The sequence below is a fragment of the Diprion similis genome, chromosome 11 (genome assembly GCF_021155765.1).
Source record: "Diprion similis isolate iyDipSimi1 chromosome 11, iyDipSimi1.1, whole genome shotgun sequence".
Classification (NCBI taxonomy): Eukaryota; Metazoa; Arthropoda; class Insecta; order Hymenoptera; family Diprionidae; genus Diprion; species Diprion similis.
The window spans coordinates 12,451,201-12,469,670 of record NC_060115.1 but is presented as its reverse complement, the minus strand read 5'-3'; the positions used below and the strand labels follow the sequence as shown (position 1 = coordinate 12,469,670).

At 40.6% G+C, this 18,470-nt stretch overlaps 1 protein-coding gene across 1 annotated transcript; it reads right to left on the bottom strand.

Annotated features, from left to right (window-relative positions):
* Positions 1 to 3,198: 3,198 nt before the first annotated feature.
* Positions 3,199 to 9,814, bottom strand: LOC124412424. Its single transcript, XM_046892283.1, has 3 exons — positions 9,323 to 9,814; positions 9,058 to 9,060; positions 3,199 to 3,399 (listed from the first exon to the last, which is right to left on the bottom strand). Exons 1-3 carry the CDS (start codon positions 9,717 to 9,719, stop codon positions 3,392 to 3,394), a joined length of 408 nt encoding a protein of 135 aa, XP_046748239.1. The 5' UTR covers positions 9,720 to 9,814; the 3' UTR covers positions 3,199 to 3,391.
* Positions 9,815 to 18,470: the final 8,656 nt, after the last annotated feature.

Genomic DNA, 18,470 nt, shown 5'->3' with positions numbered 1-18,470 from the left:
ATTCGACTCGCAACGCGTTGACCTTGAGAATAGCTACAGGCATATCCGATTGGTGAGTTTGGTTAGCCGTCAATACACGCGGTGTGAATCCAAGAAGCTGACCAATAGAATCACTAGGCTCAAAATTCACGACGTGGTTACATTTGATTTCGCTGCATAACGTATTATTGTTAGGTTTGATGCTGATTTCAATGTCTGTAAACTTCAGAGCGTCTTGAACATACTTTTCGATATCCTCAATTTCATAGGTGCCGGTAGATATGGTGACTACCTTATCACCTATGTACAATTTATTGTGGCCAGCGTCAACGTTGGGAATGGAATTGAAGGGTAACAATTCAACGAGACCGAGAGTGTAATTTTTGTCTGAAGCAAGTTCGATCGGGGGAAAATATTGCGCTTCGAGAATCGAAGACGTTCCCGATATCGTTGACGTAAACGAATCATCCATGGCTGCAAGTGTTAGACTGCCTTCACTAAATTATGTACGACGTTTATATAGCTCACCGCTCAGAAATTTCAGACACAAGTGTCCGCAATCGAACGTACCGTAATCTTGATATCTTTCATCGTTATATTTCACGCTACCAACACCGAGATATTGCACGAGGTTCAACGGAGGTTGAAGATGACCGAAACTGTCGAAATAGATGACATCGTTGCCACGTTTCTTATACGCAACCCAGTGTGTCCCAGGACGTTCTTTATCGTCAAGATTGACGACGGCTGCCTCGTTTTTACGCGGTCCGTTTTTGGGCATTTCGTTTCGCATAAAGATACCTCGGAAATACGGAATTTTCATAAGTTTTGCATATTTCAACAAATCCCAATTGGTTAACGCTCAGCGTGGTAGCGTCACATTTAGTTTTTTGAAAGATGAAGACCAAAATCTTTCTTGTACAGTTTGAGATGGAGACCTTTACCCAATGCGATCGCTTCCATTGTTTTGTTGTGCCGTTTACTTTCCTCTAATTCTCGTTTAGCCGCGCTCGCATCGTTGACAGCTTTTGCTATACCTGCAGCACCCCCCGCTAATGCACCCGTAGCGCTTAGACCGGCAAAAATTGGTATGAGAAAAGGTAGAAATCCACCAACTTTTGAGGGTACCGTTAGAATGCGCGGTGATCGCACGTTATGTTTACCACCTTCTTTTTTCACAGCTTCTCGAGCACCTTTCAGCGCAGATTTGATGCTTGTTTTCGCGTTGTGGCTCGGTATCATGGATTGCTTTGCCGCGCGTATGATTTTGTTCAAGGGAACGCTCTTGGGTTTTCGACAACCCATGCCTAACTTTGTTTTTACCTTCATCGTGTTCGCTACAGCCCAAGCGGTTGCTTTTTCACCTAAATTTGCGTCTTTTGCTAAAACCCGTTTCCAGGCTTTCTCGGCTAATATTTTATCCGCGACGTTTCTAGCCTCGAGATTTTCACGATTTTTCGAATATGCTATATCGTGTTCCTTACACGCTGCGTCGAGAGGATTGATACCATGATCGCCTCTCGCGAGTCTTTTCGTCAACTTTGTACCAGGACCGCAGTATTGGTAACCGGGAACATGTAGCTCGATCGGGAGTTTGTTGATGCTATTCACCAATCCTCTCCCACGTGATCGTTTTTTCGAGGATCGCTTACGATCGCGTGTGTGCACAATCATGTTCGCTCTTCGACTGAGGGAAAGTCCTTATAAACGATGCATTTATAGAAAATCGAGCAGTCACGTTCGAGATGAAGTTTGAGACACAATCGATCAAGCTACCTGTGGTGAACTTTGACAAATATACGCAGCAAAATGAAAAACCGAAAAAACGCCACGGTGAACTGTTACCGATTAGTGTACGTGCGGTATTTTGTGGACCTTCTAACTGTGGCAAAACCAACGCATTGTTCTCACTTATAACGCATCCGAACGGTTTGAGGTTTGAAAACCTGTACGTTTACTCAAAATCTCTCAATCAACCGAAATACAAGTTTCTCAGTCAAGTGCTTGAAAGCGTCGACGGTGTTGAATACTCCCCCTTTAACGAGCATGAGCACGTCATCGCACCGAAAGAGACGCAACCTAACTCAATCATGATATTCGATGACGTAGCGTGCGAGAAGCAGGACAACGTACGCACATACTTTTGCATGGGTAGACATCATGACGTAGACTGTTTCTATCTTTGTCAGACGTACGCGCGGATCCCCAAGCATCTCGTACGCGATAACACTAACCTGCTGGTCTTATTCAAACAAGACGAAATGAACCTGAGACACGTATACAACGATCACGTAAACACCGATATGACGTACACAGAGTTTAAAGACTTGTGTGTGGCATGCTGGAACGGTGACAAATATGGGTTCCTCGTGATCGACAAGGATCGAGAGCTCGACAACGGTCGATATAGGAAGGGATTCGACAATTTTATAAACATGACAAAGGAATAAAGTACACGGTCATCGAGGGAAACGAAACAGTAGCGTTGCTGAGCTAGTTGTGTCAACATGCAGGAAATTTGGAAGGAAAAAGAAGTCTTGCGCTGTATTGCTCAAGCGAGTAATGCAATTCGACGGAAGCATAAAATCCTCAAGACGGGAAAAGAGTCGCTGCAGGAAACAATGAAGGATGTCTTCAAACCTGTGGTAACCCCGCTGCAGGAATTAGTCAACGTCTCTCGAGACACGAAACCTGTAAAGCAGGAGGTAAAGGAAGAAATCAAAACTGAAACGATGGATGAACCGAAGAACGAAATGGAATCTGAAGCTGAAGATTCTTTTGCAACTGCAGAGGAAGAGGATCAAACAATCACAGAATTATCTGCAGGATTAGAAGATGAATATCTTAGAACGCTCGAGGATAAAAACAGACAGAACGAGCTGGATACTTTATACGGGGTACGGAACCTTTCTACCGCCGGGCTGATGGTTGGTGACTCACCGATAAGCTTCGAGCGCAATTCTATTCGCATAGGGAGTACAGTCTACCCGAAAACTCAAGGTTTGCTGGAGTTGTTGTTCAAGAAGATGCCGAACAGCGTTCACGTTACCCCCAACGACAAAAAGAATTACAAGAACATCCTTCTCGCAACAAATGCTCACAGAAAGTATTACAGCGCCACCGAGCCTATCCGAAACACCCCCAGCGCCAAATTCAAGCACCTAATTGCAGAGCTGCTCAACATCAATACATCATCACCATCGTCATCGAAGCGTACGGGCAAAGGTGTTTTGCTACCTCAGGCTTGGGTTACACGACAGGGTGTTAAAACAGATTATATTTTCTGGGACGACGCAAACGAGTTGGTGGAACGTCTTCGTTTGCTTACGGCATCTCAAGCGGCTGGGAATACAAGTCACAGCAACGAAATTATGTCGATTCTCGAAGAATTGCGGGAAGCTGGAATCATTTATTAATCAACTCACGCCGTTTCTGCAATCATTTACGAGATGAGCGTCGACGTGTTTGGACGTCATCTGAACAAAAATACAGCTGCGAGCACTCGAGGTCCTCCGGGTATCGGATTTCACGTAACAGCGGATGGGCACTACGATATACGCAACAAAAGACTATGCAATATAGCTGACCCCGTGGAGCCAAACAATGCTGTAACTTTGAAAATCTTTTGTCGTAAATTCCACTTGCTGCAAAAACAACTCGACAATCTTGATCAAATGATCAAAGCATTGGATACCACCACAGGGAAAGCCTTGGACACCTTCTACACAGATTTTAGAACAGGCAGAGACCTATCGATTCGAAACGCTGAAATTCTTTCCAAATTGGATACCAGACTGAGAGCATTGGAAGATGAACGGGGAAAAGCTAGCGCTGGTGACGGAACTGCATAAGCCTGCACGCCGGAATTACCCACGTCGTCGTGTGGATGTGCGTGGCATCGACGAGACCTGGCAGGCGGATCTTGTTGATATGATTTCGTACGCTGGACAAAACAAAGGCTACAAGTACATGCTCACAGTCATTGATATTTTTTCAAAGTATGCGTGGGCTGTACCGATAAAGAGCAAGTCCGGGGATGATGTTACAAAGGCGATGGAATCTGTGCTTGTTCAAGGACGTGTACCGAAAAAATTACACGTCGACAGAGGAACAGAATTTTACAACTCAAAATTCGGATCTCTTATGACACGCTATGGAGTCGAACTTTACTCCACGTACAGTAATTTGAAGGCTTCGATCTGTGAACCTTTCAATCGTACGCTGAAAAGCAAAATGTGGACACAGTTCAGCTTGCAAGGAAGCTACAAGTGGCTCGACATCTTATCTGATTTGGTATTGGCTTACAACAACACCAAACACCGAACCATACGAATGAAACCATCGGACGTCACGGTTGCAAACAAGAGGCAATTATTGCGTCAGGCGTACGGAGGGCTTCGAGCGATACCTATCAAACCGACAGAGATGTACAAGATACCTTAAATAAAGTATCTGGAATACAAGATGCAAAATACTTTTAAGTTAAGTATTTCAGATACCAGATGCAAAAAACTTTCTGAAATGGTATCTGAAATACTAGATATAAAATACGTATCTTTTGAATACTTTTTGTAGATAAAATACTTTTGTAAAAAAATAACATTTTTTTTAATGAAAGTTTATTTTTTTTACATGTAAATCGCGTTGATTGCGCAAACGTGACACAACATAATATTATATTTTTAAGGCTTTAATTGAGACTTAAGTAAAACCAGTTCTTCAAACAGTTTATCACTCATTTTTCTTCGATGAGGCCTCATGATCATGCCCCGAAATGAGAAGAGTCGCTCCACAGGGGCAGAACTTGGCAAACAGGTGTTATATTTGAAAAATATTTTTTTTATTGTAGGATAAGCATTTTATGTTAGTATCTTTATTATTTAAGTATTGCAATGTTTCTAAGTCAGCGGTGCTGCCAGTAGATCCTGTGTTTTCGGCACTTGCAACAGAGGAATCCGAATCCTCTAAAAACATGTAATAAGATTCATCTTTTGATTTTTTTTTTCATATCACCTTCAATATTGTCTGAAGCCTCCGATTTTTGTTTTTCAGTTCGATTAATTTTTCGTGTTTCAGTCAGGATAAGTTCTTTTACATATTCTTTCCGCGCTTTTGGTACCCATCTCATTTTAAAGAACGGATGTGACACTGAGGCCAATATTGCATCATTTGCTGCAGGCTCTAACTGCAAAAACTTTTTAAAACGTCTATTTAAGTTTTCTTCAATCACATCTAGCCGAGAACCGCAGTATTTTAGATTTTCCGTCCTAAGACATTTGATCACATGTTGAATTCTTACTAGCTCGGGTAACAGAGAACCATAATAAGTGTCTTTTTCCCCTTGCAGGCTTTGAATAGCTTCTGCTATTGGCTTTGAACAGTCCACATATTTACTTAAGAAGTGAATTTCATTTTCCTTCAACGGAGGTAATTTTAACATTTTCATGGTTTCACTAAGACTGTTCTGTACGGTTAAAAGATCTTGTATGGAATTGTAATAAGAGTTCCATCGAGTTGCGCATGGAGAAGTTGGTGACTTCCCTGTCATCTCTAAATATGTTTCACATGCTTTTTGTGATCTGGAACATAAATTCCAAAGTGCTTGGCACTTTGCTAAAGATGCATCATGGAGTTTCTTATAAATAGTATTTTTTAACCTTGCTTGTTTAAAATCTGTACTGGCAATCAAATGCAAAGTGTGCGTGGCGCATCGTTCATGTACGGGCAGTAGGCAATCACTTTCTAAGTCTGATGAAGATGAAATATCTGGTAAAGCTTGTAGTAGTAGCAATGAATCATCATCTTCATGATTACCTTCTGCGAGTGATGGTTCTACAATATCTTCATCAATATGTGAAACATGTTCATTATTTTCTATTGTCTCTGAATCAGTTTTCCCAAATACATCAAAAGCCTTTACCATATTTGAACCGTTATCTGTAACTGTCTTAACAATTTTTGATAGTTTCAGATCATGGTCTGAATGTATATCAGCTATCATTTCTGCAACTTTATCATATCTGTGAGCCCCTTTGAATCTTCTGCAAGCAATGGCAGCACTTTTCCTCTCAAAAGTCTCACTTTCAATCCAATGGACTGTGACCCCCAAATAACTTCTTTTAGAGGAAGACCAAATATCAGCAGTACTGCACACAAATTCGACAGTGTTCAACTCTATTTTAATTTTTTTCTTAAATTCATTGTACTCATCACAAATTTTATTTTTAGCTGTACGACGGCACATAACGTTTGGAGGCTTTGTTAGTTGCTGTGCACCTTCAATCAAAGCTTTAAAAGACTTATACTCCACTATGGATACTGGTGACATGGTTTCAACAATAAATTGTACAATCAACTTGTCTAAATTAACAGATTTTGAACCACTTGCAACATCACTAAGAGTAGGCTGCTTCAATTTTTTATGTATTACTGCTGATTCTGAACCGCTGCTACTAATCTCAGTATGTTTTCTTTTCTTAAGGTTTGAAGTTTTTAAATCTTCATAAGCTTGCAACAGATCTGAGTGACCTTTCCTCTGTAATAAAATAAAAAAGGAGATTAGTACATTAAAAAAAAATCAAAAATTCATTAATTCTCATGAAAAATTCCTCATAAAATAAGTGTTTGAAATAAGTAAACAGTAATTGAAATATTTATCTTGTCTTTTACTTATATACAAATGAATGCATCTTTATAAAAAACCTACCTTTAAATGCTTCAGGAAATTTGTAGTAGAAGTAACACTACCCTTTATAACTTTCGAACATGTATTGCATATTGCAGATACATTCACATCACTTCCATCAACTTGTTTAATATCTTTAAAGCAATGCTTTAAAATTAGCGGTATATTCCAATTATTCTCTTCATCTCTGAAAACAAAAAACAAACTTTGTTAGGAAAAGAAATATGAAATTTTAAGACGACAGTGACGCAGTAATGGGCAGAATAACACATACCTAACATTCCGATTTGTTCGACTCAAACTTATAAATATCTATCATTTACTATAGTGATTCCGCCCAGCTTTGCCTGGGTGCAATCTTGAAAAAAAAACTTTTAAACCTTCTCTAGACAACTACAAACACAGTAACAAAAGAACGATTCATTTTTATTGTATAGAAGATACATAAATTAGATATCACTGATTACCTACAGCCTACAACCAAATTACACACAAATGCGTAAAAATATCATTGATGATTTGTTTGTTGTCATTCTAACCTCTTCCTGGTCTGTTCGCGAGTTGCATACACATTTCTGTCGTCCCTGTCGTCGACTCGAGAAGTATATAAAATATAATCAAATATTATACTTAGTAAAATAAAATAAAACTTACCTTTCCATGTTTGCAATCTACACAGTAACATAGACTATTTTTTTTTTTTTAAGGCTTTGATGCCGCTCTTTACCGTGCGGTGATTCTACCAATGTCAAGTGTTGAACGAAGTGTGAAAGAAAACGTGCTTGTATTGCTGTGTACATATACGAAAACAACGTCCGAGTGTTGTCAGACGACCACGTTAGGCGGTGCTGACGACTGTACGTTGAAAGGTACGCAAGAGACCTTGCCACGCCATCTATCAATTTGGCCCCAGACTAAAGATTCAATAACGCGTTCAGTTTTATCTACGACAACATTGACATTTAAAATTAATGTCACCTAAGATGTCACAATAGAATCAGTTATCAATTACTAAAAGTATCTTAGCAAACATAGTATCTACAAAATACTAAGATACCAAACAAAAGGTATTTGAATACAAGATACAAAATAAATTTTAAAAAAGTATTGTAGTTACAAGATGAAAATACGTATTTTGTATCTTGTATCTGTATTTCAGATACTTGTATCTTAGATAAGTCACATCTCTGCAAACCGACAAAGTTCAGAACTGGCGATAAAGTCCGAATCAGCAAATTCAAAAACGTCTTCGAGAAAGGTTATACTCCCAATTGGACGACTGAAATATTCACAATAAGCCGAGTGGAAAATACTCATCCCCTCACGTACAAGCTCAAAGACTATCAAAATCAACCCATCGTTGGCGGTTTCTACGAACAGGAGCTCCTCAAGGTTGAACATCCGGACATCTATCTCGTGGAGAAGGTTCTCAAAAAGCGTGGAAAGAAATTATATGTTAAATGCTTAGGTTTTGACAGTACACACAACAGTTGGATAAATGAATCTGACGTGGAACATCATTATTGAATAAATGAGATTCTATTGCAAATAGGCATGTGTCTTTATTTTACATCTTATATAATAAAACGACGTTGTACAATTATATTTCATAACCTATAGATCACGATACGGTAATTACAAAGCTCAAACGTATACGCTAAGGTCCAGGCTTATAGCCCCACGGAAGCGTGTCGGTCGTGTTGTGAAACACGATCCGCTTGTCGTCATTCCAGCTCAGTGCCACCTTCTTCTGTTCCACAGTATAAACCTCATGCTTTTGACTCAAGAATAAATTCTGACTTTTGATCAAATTTTCATGTTGTAAAGCACATTCCAAATAATCATTAAAAATTATTGTTCTCAACGTTGATCCCTTAACCCCTTTAGCACGTTTTTTGTCGTTCTTATCTCCTAAGACCCTGAATAAATATAACTTTGCTCCTAATCCTACAAATTCTAACATTATTCGACCGTTGTTTTCATCCTTCATCAAGCCGAGGACTTTTTTATTTGCTAAAGGCATTCCGTAAGCGTTATCGACTGAGTAATCAGATGTGTCGAATTTATGCAAGTCCACTTTCATACACTGGTATACGTCGGGGACGGTGATGTGATATACTAAACTATGTGTATCAGTGTACATTAATTTTGCTTGGTTGCCAAATTTATTCTTAATATAATTGTAGTGAAAATCGTAGATATAAGTTTTCGAAAGATCCAGGATGGAGAAACCTGCATACAAAGGTTTGTTTAGTTTGACTTTCGTTTTCTTTAATTCGACTATTACCATATCTTCATCAAAAATGGTGCAGCTATGGAAATTTGGTTTAGCTATAGTAGCTCGAGCACCGTATCTTCCGTCCCATTTCGTGATCAGCCTGACATCTCTATACTTCCTAACATTTTCCATTGTTTTACCGAAAACTGCGTTGTTCATTAATTTATAAAAGTTTTTTTCAAATTCGTTGTTCGATTTTTTCCGTAAATCAGTATTCAAATCTATGTAATTTTTTAGCCATGGTGTTTGCCGGAATTTGAGAACTTTGTGAATTTTAACCAACTTCAGACCTAATTGTAAGCATTGTTTTAAAACACGGTAATGAATAACATAGTTTTGTTTGGGAAGTAACGTGGTCGTCAATTTCGGTTGCTTTGTACTCGAGATCGGAGGTATGTAGTGCTCCGGACACAGTGGTAAATCTTTATGCATTTCATGCAGTTCCGCAGGATATTCCAAATCTACCTCTAATATGTAACCGAACTCTGCATCGTCCGAGATGGTAAGAACGTCGCATTGTCTGAAGTCTGATACCCATTCGAAGGAACTGTATGGCAGAGCAAAGCTCATAGCAGCACCGTACAAATTGTTAACATCGAAGTACATGAGATAAGATTCTTCGACTTGTGGATCGAATGCCTCTCCCATATATCTGTTGTTGGCTTTTGCGTATCTGTTCGAACACTGCGACACACCACCTCGGATACCTTTTTCTATAAACATAATCATATCTATATCAGTGAGAAGCTCGAGCTCGATGCCGGTACACTTTAACATTGCATCAAACGACAGACCGGGCGCTGTGTAATAATGTAATGGGTCCAGTTTGTAAGTTGTCCAACAATTCTGTCGAAAATTTTGAAAAACGTCAGCTAGTAAGAATACGTCTGTTTGTAGATATAAATCTGAATACTCTCCCAAAGTTTGAACGTTAAAAGTTTGCCAAACTTCACATGCATGTGCATAGTCGTCGTCTGATATATCCCGATCGTTTAATTTCGAATAAAATTGTGGTTTGGTCGGTAATCGTCTGTCCTCAAGCTTCTCCCAATTATCGATATACTCATACGGAAAAACACCTTTTCTAGTCAATAACTGAAATTTATCTAAATTATGGCAAAACTTTCGTGTAATTGATTTTTGATCATCACCCAGATACGTTGCTAACTTCTCAAGACTACTGGGCATGAAGCGGAACGAATCTATGAATCTAAACTTTATATCTGTTCCCTTGACATATTTCGTAAAAGAAATGTACTTTTCTTTGTTTACGGGTAGAAGCTGGATTGTGCCCTCGAACGATGTAGCCAACGCTTTAATTAAAAAATGGGAATCATAACCCGATAGATTGTGGAATATCACAGGAATTGTATGTGAGTTTTGATAATTCAGATTGCAGCCTCGATGAGCAGCACCACGATACTTTCCAGTGAAATGGCAGTGATCACGATGTTTGACGTCTTCGAGCGTAAACGGTTTTTCACAGATGTGACACACTGTTGCCGAATGAAGTTCGTTGATTTGATGGAAATTAAGAGGTTCCATTGGTACAACAGTTATGAAATAAGTTTCTAACGAATGTGCCAATTTCTCTAACTCAGTCACAAACCATTGAATGCAAGTCTCTCCACGATTAATTTCGAATTTTGAAATTGAATCATTAAACGCACAATGTAGATAATAGGCTATACTGTACGGCGTATGCTTCTGATAAATTGTTCTGTTTTCCCCAAGACTTTCAAGAGTGGGTTGCAGTAGACATTCTAGATCTGCGTAAATGCAGAATGGAACAGTTTCTTTATGATTGAAATTTTTGAATTTAAGAATCTTGTCCTCTTCGGTCGGTAAAATAACTTTGGTTTTGTTCAAGTTCAGGCAATCTACATTGTGCTTCAACAAACATCTTTCAGATTGAAAGTGTGACAGACACCTATCGCATAACCAAGTACGAGCACGGTGACCAGAAATTTGAGATCTTGTTAATCGTGATAAATTTCGAATACATGCAAAATGGTGTATTCTTCTGTTCTTTGTGTAATTTTCCATACCATCATCATCATCATCATCATCATCATCATCATCATCATTGTCAATTTTAGTCTCTAACATTAAAAGATGAATTACAGGTTTATCAGACTTGCTTCGACTTAAATAAACGGGTACAATTTCACTGTTCATTCGTTTTTTGTCAGTATAATCGATACTGTAGACGGTTATCGAAAGATCGTTGAGTTTTTCAAATTTTGGAATTTGATCTAAGGACATTGGAAAATTCAAACCATCGTACCGTAGCACTGAGCTGAAATGTGGGTACGAGCTGACTTCATTGGGATTTTTATTGGTGGCTGGAAAGAGGGCTGCGGTGACCGACCATAGAAAGCAATACGAGTCGCTGTTACGGATGTTGACAACGGCCTTCTTATCTTGAATATCTTTGGGTAGTGGTGTATATGTGAACACACCTCCTCGTAGTGGCACGTACTTGTTGATATTCACAGTCAAATTGATGATTTCAGTCAAAGACCAGCCAGAGTCTTTTTCTTGGAAGTCTTCCACCTTGGCCAGCACTTTCTGCTTGACATTCTCTTCGAACCACCCATGTATGTCCGTTGGTTGGAGGATAACTTGATTTTTGGTGTTAAAAAATTTAATGTCTTCCACAATTTCAGCGTTCTTTGTAACACTAAATTTACAGGATAAAACACAGTTGGCTTTCAAACTTCCCGTCTTACGTAGCATGTTCTTGAGTCTTGCAACGACCAGGTGTTTGGCATCTTTCAAAAACACACCCAAATCCTTGTGTTGCAGATTTATTACGGCACCCGTTCTAATTCAACTCTCGAACGCCGTCTCCAAATCCTCCCATTTTACTCGATCGCTCCGCCGTCGGCTTTGTAATCCGTCGCCTACTTTTCGAAACTGTTGGAATTTTGCAGTCAACGATTTCAATATTCCGATCGTTGTCAAAATCCGTGTCTTCTCCCCGATCGTCGAGGCGTTCTTCCGTAAAATTTTGTTCAGAAGCCTTGTATTTTGGGTTCCAAATCGCATCCATTTCTGAACCTCGGCCGGTGAAGATTTCTCGCTCAAAATCTTGAACGCCGTCTCCATGATTTTTATCAATTTCAAGCACTTTTCGGAATCCATGTTTGTTTCTTCTTCAATCGCACACTTGACAAGAGTTATCGTTGCAAAGTTTGCATCGTAATGATTGCTCTACGCCGACGCGGTCCCTTTTATGGTACATCGTGACTCACACATATCATCGAACTTGAGCGAACAATATTCTTTAACGAAAATTTTGAGATCTTTTCGAGCGAATCTGCTGCTCGTGTAAGATGGTAAGACAGTTCTTGGAACTCGACGATGAAGTTTCACACGCTTCATGTACGAGACAGAGCTGTGGTAGTGCAATAGTATTAGTAAATATCGTTCTCTGAGCGCGCGATGGGGATGTTTTTACTTTGCCAGCGGTGTCAGGTTTACGATTTCGAGACCTCTGCATTAGTTCAGTAGAGCAGAGTAAGACAGCGGTAATTTACAAACGTAACCGACAAGTTTCAACCACTTCGAGATTTCGTATAGGTTTAATTGTGAACCTAAACACTTGAAGAAGCTGCACGAAGAGTGGGGTGCTCCATAAACCTGATGAAATCATTCGCAGTCGAACCGTGAAAGCGTCAAGGTGGGTGATCGAAATCAATGCAGTTATAAAGTTTTTAACGTTTATTGTGCAACAACTTTGGATTTTTACTTGAACGAAGAGAAATAATTTAACGTGTGTGCGTTTTTTCAGATTTTTCCAATAAAACAACATCGCCATATCAATCGGTGAGTTGTGTCAGCTATTTTTTTTTTTTTAACATTATACGATTTTTTTAACATTATACGATGAAGTACGATGACAGTTTTTTTTCTTTTTTTCTAGACATGGAGTACGTTCAATTGCCGAACTCGAACGTGGTAGTGCCGCGCGAGTGGGCGGCGCTCGCATACGACTTCATCATGACCTCTGTGATTTGGAGCATCGAAATCTTCAACACCGGTGAAAGTGACATAATCGTTTACCAGGCAGGGGTGGCAGCCAAACTGACTGTGACAACCAACGGACGTTGGCTATTCAAAAAAATGTAAGATGGAATTTTACATTTATTTCTTCTTTTTACAGTACGAAATTTACATTATTTAAGACAAGGAAAAACACGTAATATAATGTTGCTCAATAACAATTTTTTTTGACAATGGTTTCATAACTTTTTGTAACAAATTCGATTATCTGGTGTTTTTTATTTCACACGAAATTCATAACTTTTACAACATATTCAATTGATTGGTTTCTTTATTTTTACAACTAAAACCATAAAACTAGGTGTATTGCTCTAAAATTACATGATTTGTTTGTTTGTGTGTTTCAGAGACGTATAAGAATTTCATCATTCACTAACATATTATAATTTTACAAAGAATTTCATCATTTACTAACATATTATAATTTTTATATAAGATATGAAAATTTATTTTCAAAAATATATTCTTTAAAACAATAATGCACAGAATTTTGCTTAATTTCTAAAACTTAAATTAAGTACAAACTTATTCGAGAGTAGACGCATCGGTGAATTCCACCGGGTTATATTGACCGCCCAGATACTTCAGCAGCAAGCGATCCTCCTCGACAGCCTGCACCAAGTTCTGCATCAGACCGTCGTCCTCGCAGAGTACCTTCGCCATGCGTGCCGGGAGAAAGACGCTGAACGTCGCATCCACATCGACGACCACCCGTTGACCAAATCGAGTCTGTACCCTCCTGACACTTGTGATTCGGTAATTTTTAAAAACTTCCAAGTCGGATAGCTTCCTCGTTGGTAGGAATTCTTGCAGTTTGCCAATATGGTTCAATTTTGTGAAATCCATTGTTGGTGTTAATTTTTTCACAATTTCAAACTTTTCAACTTCTTTGTCACTTTGTTAAGTTCAGATTTTTGATGAACAATTTTTTTCAAGTCTTCAAGATTTTTTAAGAACAGATCAATTCGCCGGTGTAGTTGTGCTTTGTCGGAGGTTCTCTTCATGAGAGCTGAAGAATCGTTGTGAGAATAACGTTCTGAAATTCAGGTTTTTATACCATATTTCTCCCACCAAGCGCTCAGAACCTTCCAGAATTCAACGTTGCACCGAAAACCGATGGACGCAGGCCTCTCGACGTGAAGTCGCGACTCGTCGGACGATTCCGAGAATTGTTTGTCTGCCTAAGATTCCGAGAATCGGTTCAGGGTCGCAGGTTATCTTTCTCACGGCTCCGGAACCTTCCAGAATTCAACGTCGCACTGAAAACCGATGGACGCAGGCCTTTCGACGTCAAGTCGAAACTCGTCGACCGATTCCGAGAACTGTTTGTCAGCCTAAAATTCCGAGAATTCGTTCAGGGTCGTCGTATTCAACGTCGCACCGCAATCCTTCAACCTCGGGCCGCTCGACGTCAAGTCGAAACTTGTCGGAGTCATTGCGTAAGCCTCCCAACGTCGGACTTCCGCCTCGAAACCTCTCGATCGTTGGAGAATCTTCTAGAACTTTCTGGAAGCTATCAACACGACACGTGCGAGGATTCTTGTTCGAACGTTGAAGGATTCACGGAGGTGCGCTCGAATGTTTGAGGGTTCGCGGTTGCACTCGGTAAGGCAGATTCTCGATCCCGCTCGATCACGCTCGATAGGCATGGTAAGGGTAAGATCTACGGTAACTGACAGAGCACTTCTTACCGACCGGCACGTCAATCTAGGGAATTTCTTACCGACCGGCACACCAATCTAGGGGATTACTTACCGACCGGCACATCAATCTAGGGGATTTCTTACCGACAAGACTCAAAGTGATGGTAACGCAGAACGCTGACAGCTCGCCGGAGTGGGGATAACCTTGATGGGTTTGCGTCCGGGCTGGGCAGCGGCGGGGGGAGGGTGCTTTGCCGGTAAAGTAGGTATTTCTACGCAGAATCCCCCTTGTATTGCTACTTATTCCACTTCGTGCTGATCCAGGTTGCGCCAGCAATCAAGTCGAGGGTCTCATCAATTCTAGGGAGAGGATATGAGTCTTCTTTCGTTATATCGTTAAGCTTCCTGTAATCGATACAAAATCGTTTCGATCCGTCTTTTTTGTTGACCAGGACGATTGGAGAAGCCCAGGGGCTGAAAGAAGGTTCGTTGACATCGTTCGTCAACATGTCTTCGACGAGTTTCTTCACTTCCTCCCGGCCGTTGAGGGCGAGTCTCCGAGGAGCTTGCTCAATAGGAGGATTGTCGCCAACGTCAATTTTATGCTTTACCGACGTGCATCTTCCTTTGTCTCCGCTATTGACTGCAAAAGAACCTGTATAGTTGAGTAGAAGAGATTTAAATGATTTTTTTTGCTTTGAGTCTAGCGCGGTTGAAGATTTTTCAAAAAGGTTTTCCAGATGTCGAGGGAACGGATCTTGAGAGTTGTCATGAAAAAGTTCCACTTCTCGAATTCTTGGGGGAGACCAATAAATTCTACTCCTATTCGAGCAAAGAGGAATTTTGCGGTTGTTAGAAGTCAGAGAATTCCTCTTGGCTGATCAGGCAATTATGAGTTGAGAGGAAATCTAATCCCAAAATACCCTCATCCTCGATATCCGCGACAAAAACCTTGTGTGGATAGTCGATACATCCGAAGAGGTTAATTTGTACAATAACCTCACCCAAAATCGAGGTCGTCTCTCCAGTGGCTGTTCGCAAAGATAAAGAAGGAACAGTCTGGTCATCGGATTTTAAGAGATCCGATCGAACAACGGTTACCTCTGCTCCGGTATCAATTACCCAGAGGCAGTCAATGCCATTGACAGTTCCGCGCGCATAAAGACCAGACTGTCTTAAACTCCTTAATAAAAACTGAGTTGCAAAGGGGCTTTCTACTCTAACAGCCTGCGATGATTTTCGCCCTCCCAAATCATCTGTATCTAGTTTTTTGTGGTATTTGACGAGGTACCTGCCTGAGGATTATCTTTCCCGGCTATTTTATTATCTCGCCAATTTTCATCACCTGAATGCGAATTCTGAGGCGGAGTCTCTGCTTTGCGTTTTAACGCGAAACAATGATTGGCATCATGGCCTTTTCGTTTACAAAATAAGCAAGTGAGAGTGGACCTATTGTTATCACTCTCTTTAGCGTACTCAGATCTTCCGCTTTGGTTCCGAGAAGAACCACGATTATTTTTATTTTTGAAATTTCTATTATAACTTTTATTTTTCTGGGCGTTTGGCCTGGTCTGTCCTGAGCTATCTTCCGGACGCTCTCCAGGGGCGTCTTTTTCTACTTCGACCTGGCGAACTCTAGCAATTAATGTTGCCGTCGAACTGCCTCGATTTCGAGGGCCTTAACAATGGCGTCCCGAAGTGTAGTGACCCCGGCTGTACTTACAACAATTCTAATCTCAGGATCACTGATTGCTTTAATGAATGCTACTACGGCAATAAAATCAGTTAAATGTCCGCCATCTGGAACGGCTGCTCTAGCTAAACGGTCAATATCTTGACCAAGAGTGGCCAAATCCTCGTTTCGTTTCTGTCGTCTGTTTTGTAACTGAGTCAGGTGTAACTTTTTTAAATGTTCTGTACCGAATCTCAGTCGAAGAGCAGAGCTTAATTTTTCGTAATCTAAGGTCTCAGAAGAAGACAAAGTTGATAAAACAGAAACTGCGGAACCACGCAGACTCACTGCGAGATTAGTCGCTTTGGTTACAGAGTTCCAGTTATTATGAAAAGCGGCTGCTAAAAATTGACTTTCAAAGTCTGACCAAGAAACCTGCACGTCAAAAGTAGGAGGTTTTACGGGCACTGCAAGCCTTATTTGAGGTATTTAAGAAATTTCTCTAGCGTCATTTAAACGGACCTCTGGATCACGCCCTTGGTAGCTCAGGAAAGATTTATTTAAATTATTTTGACGCACGTTAGGTCTGACTGCAGGGGATGTTTCAACATCTCTAGAAAAGTTTACAGACCTTGGAGCAGCCAGAGTGACGGGAGAGGGAACAGGAGAGAGTCGTGGAGTCCTAGGACTTCCTTCGGATCCTCTGGTCTCTCTGTCGGTTCGGAAAGCTGCTAGTGTGGTTTGAACAAGTTCATGCATCCTCTCTTCGGAGCGTGAATGCGCCTTGAGTATTCTCTGCTGTAGCTCACGCAACTCTCGCTGTTCTTGACAACGTTGTTGTTCTTGTGCCTGTAGTAACTGAAAAAGCTATTGTTGTTGACGCTCCGCTACATCTTGTTGATGTTGCGGGACTTTCAGGAAGTTAAGCGGTATAACTGAAGTAGGTGTTGTTTCTACAGAAGCCGAAGAAGGCGCCAAGGTTGGCGCGGGTGCCTGCAGCGTCTCGTCCTGAGAAGGACGATCTCCGCAGCTTTCTTGGCGTCTCGAGCGTGTTTGACGGCTGGCACTCATTTTTAATCGCGCACAGAATTGATTCGCGAAAGAAAAGCTCGAAATCCCGATTCTGACACCAGTGAAACGGACTCGCGTTTCAAATAAAATGTGGGTTCGTGAGCTTAGTTAACGGAATCAATAAAAGAATGCGCTACGTAAAATATTTGGAGGAAAAATGTTTTAACAGCAATACGTGTTTCTGGTTTAAAGTCTGATACAGAACTGTTTTTACAATAATAGTGGTTGATACAACAACCCTATTCATTTTATAACATGAGAACGTTCATACTTCTTGCGTCACAAGCCGACTACTAGATCATTTGAAGGGGGGGAGGGTGATTTTACCCTTTGTAACAATATCTACGTATATCGACTCGGTCACTTATAATGTCTGCGTATTCTACCCCTTGATAAATTGCATCTGTTTTACTCCCCTCGTGAAAACGGAAACGAGATATAAACAATGGCATGTGTTTAATACAAACTGGTGGGGATCGCCTGTATGATCCGAGACATTAGAATCCTGTTAACTCTTTTCAGTCGCGTTACCAAGAGCATTTAGCAGGGGCGGGGGGAATCACATCCTTTATAATCAACCCAGACGCGAGAGTGTGTCAGTCTTGCGACAACTACGAAAGAATCCTCACGTGAACTATGGCTACATCAAAATATTCTGCACCAATGGGAAACGCGAATAAAATTTATAAAACCTTCACGAGGGCTTTGAAGAAGCCTGAGAAAAATCTTGTGCTGTCGACAACATACGGTCTGAATAATTCCTTTATGAAGAAAATGGTCATCGGACTCGGGTTACGGTTCGACAATCAGTTTGAGCCGGTCATCAAACTAGTCAACAACTTATCTGGGGGTGTGCGACTGTCACCTTCGTCCTGGTCGAGGCTGGGGGATGAGCTGGACAACATTACGGAATACCTCGACGTAGAAGGATACACCGATGCACAATGGTACTTTATTCGAATTGAGCTTGGTAACTGCAATATCGAATTGTCAACGGCACATGGCGAGCAAGCCATCAGATTCGAAGTACCTACTGATGCCGAAGTGACTGATCCAGAGAAAAAGGAAACATTC

Coding starts and splice junctions, on each gene's coding strand:
- LOC124412424 (XM_046892283.1), bottom strand. CDS start 9,719: ATGTTAAAGTGTACCGGCATCGAGCTCGAGCTTCTCACTGATATAGAT.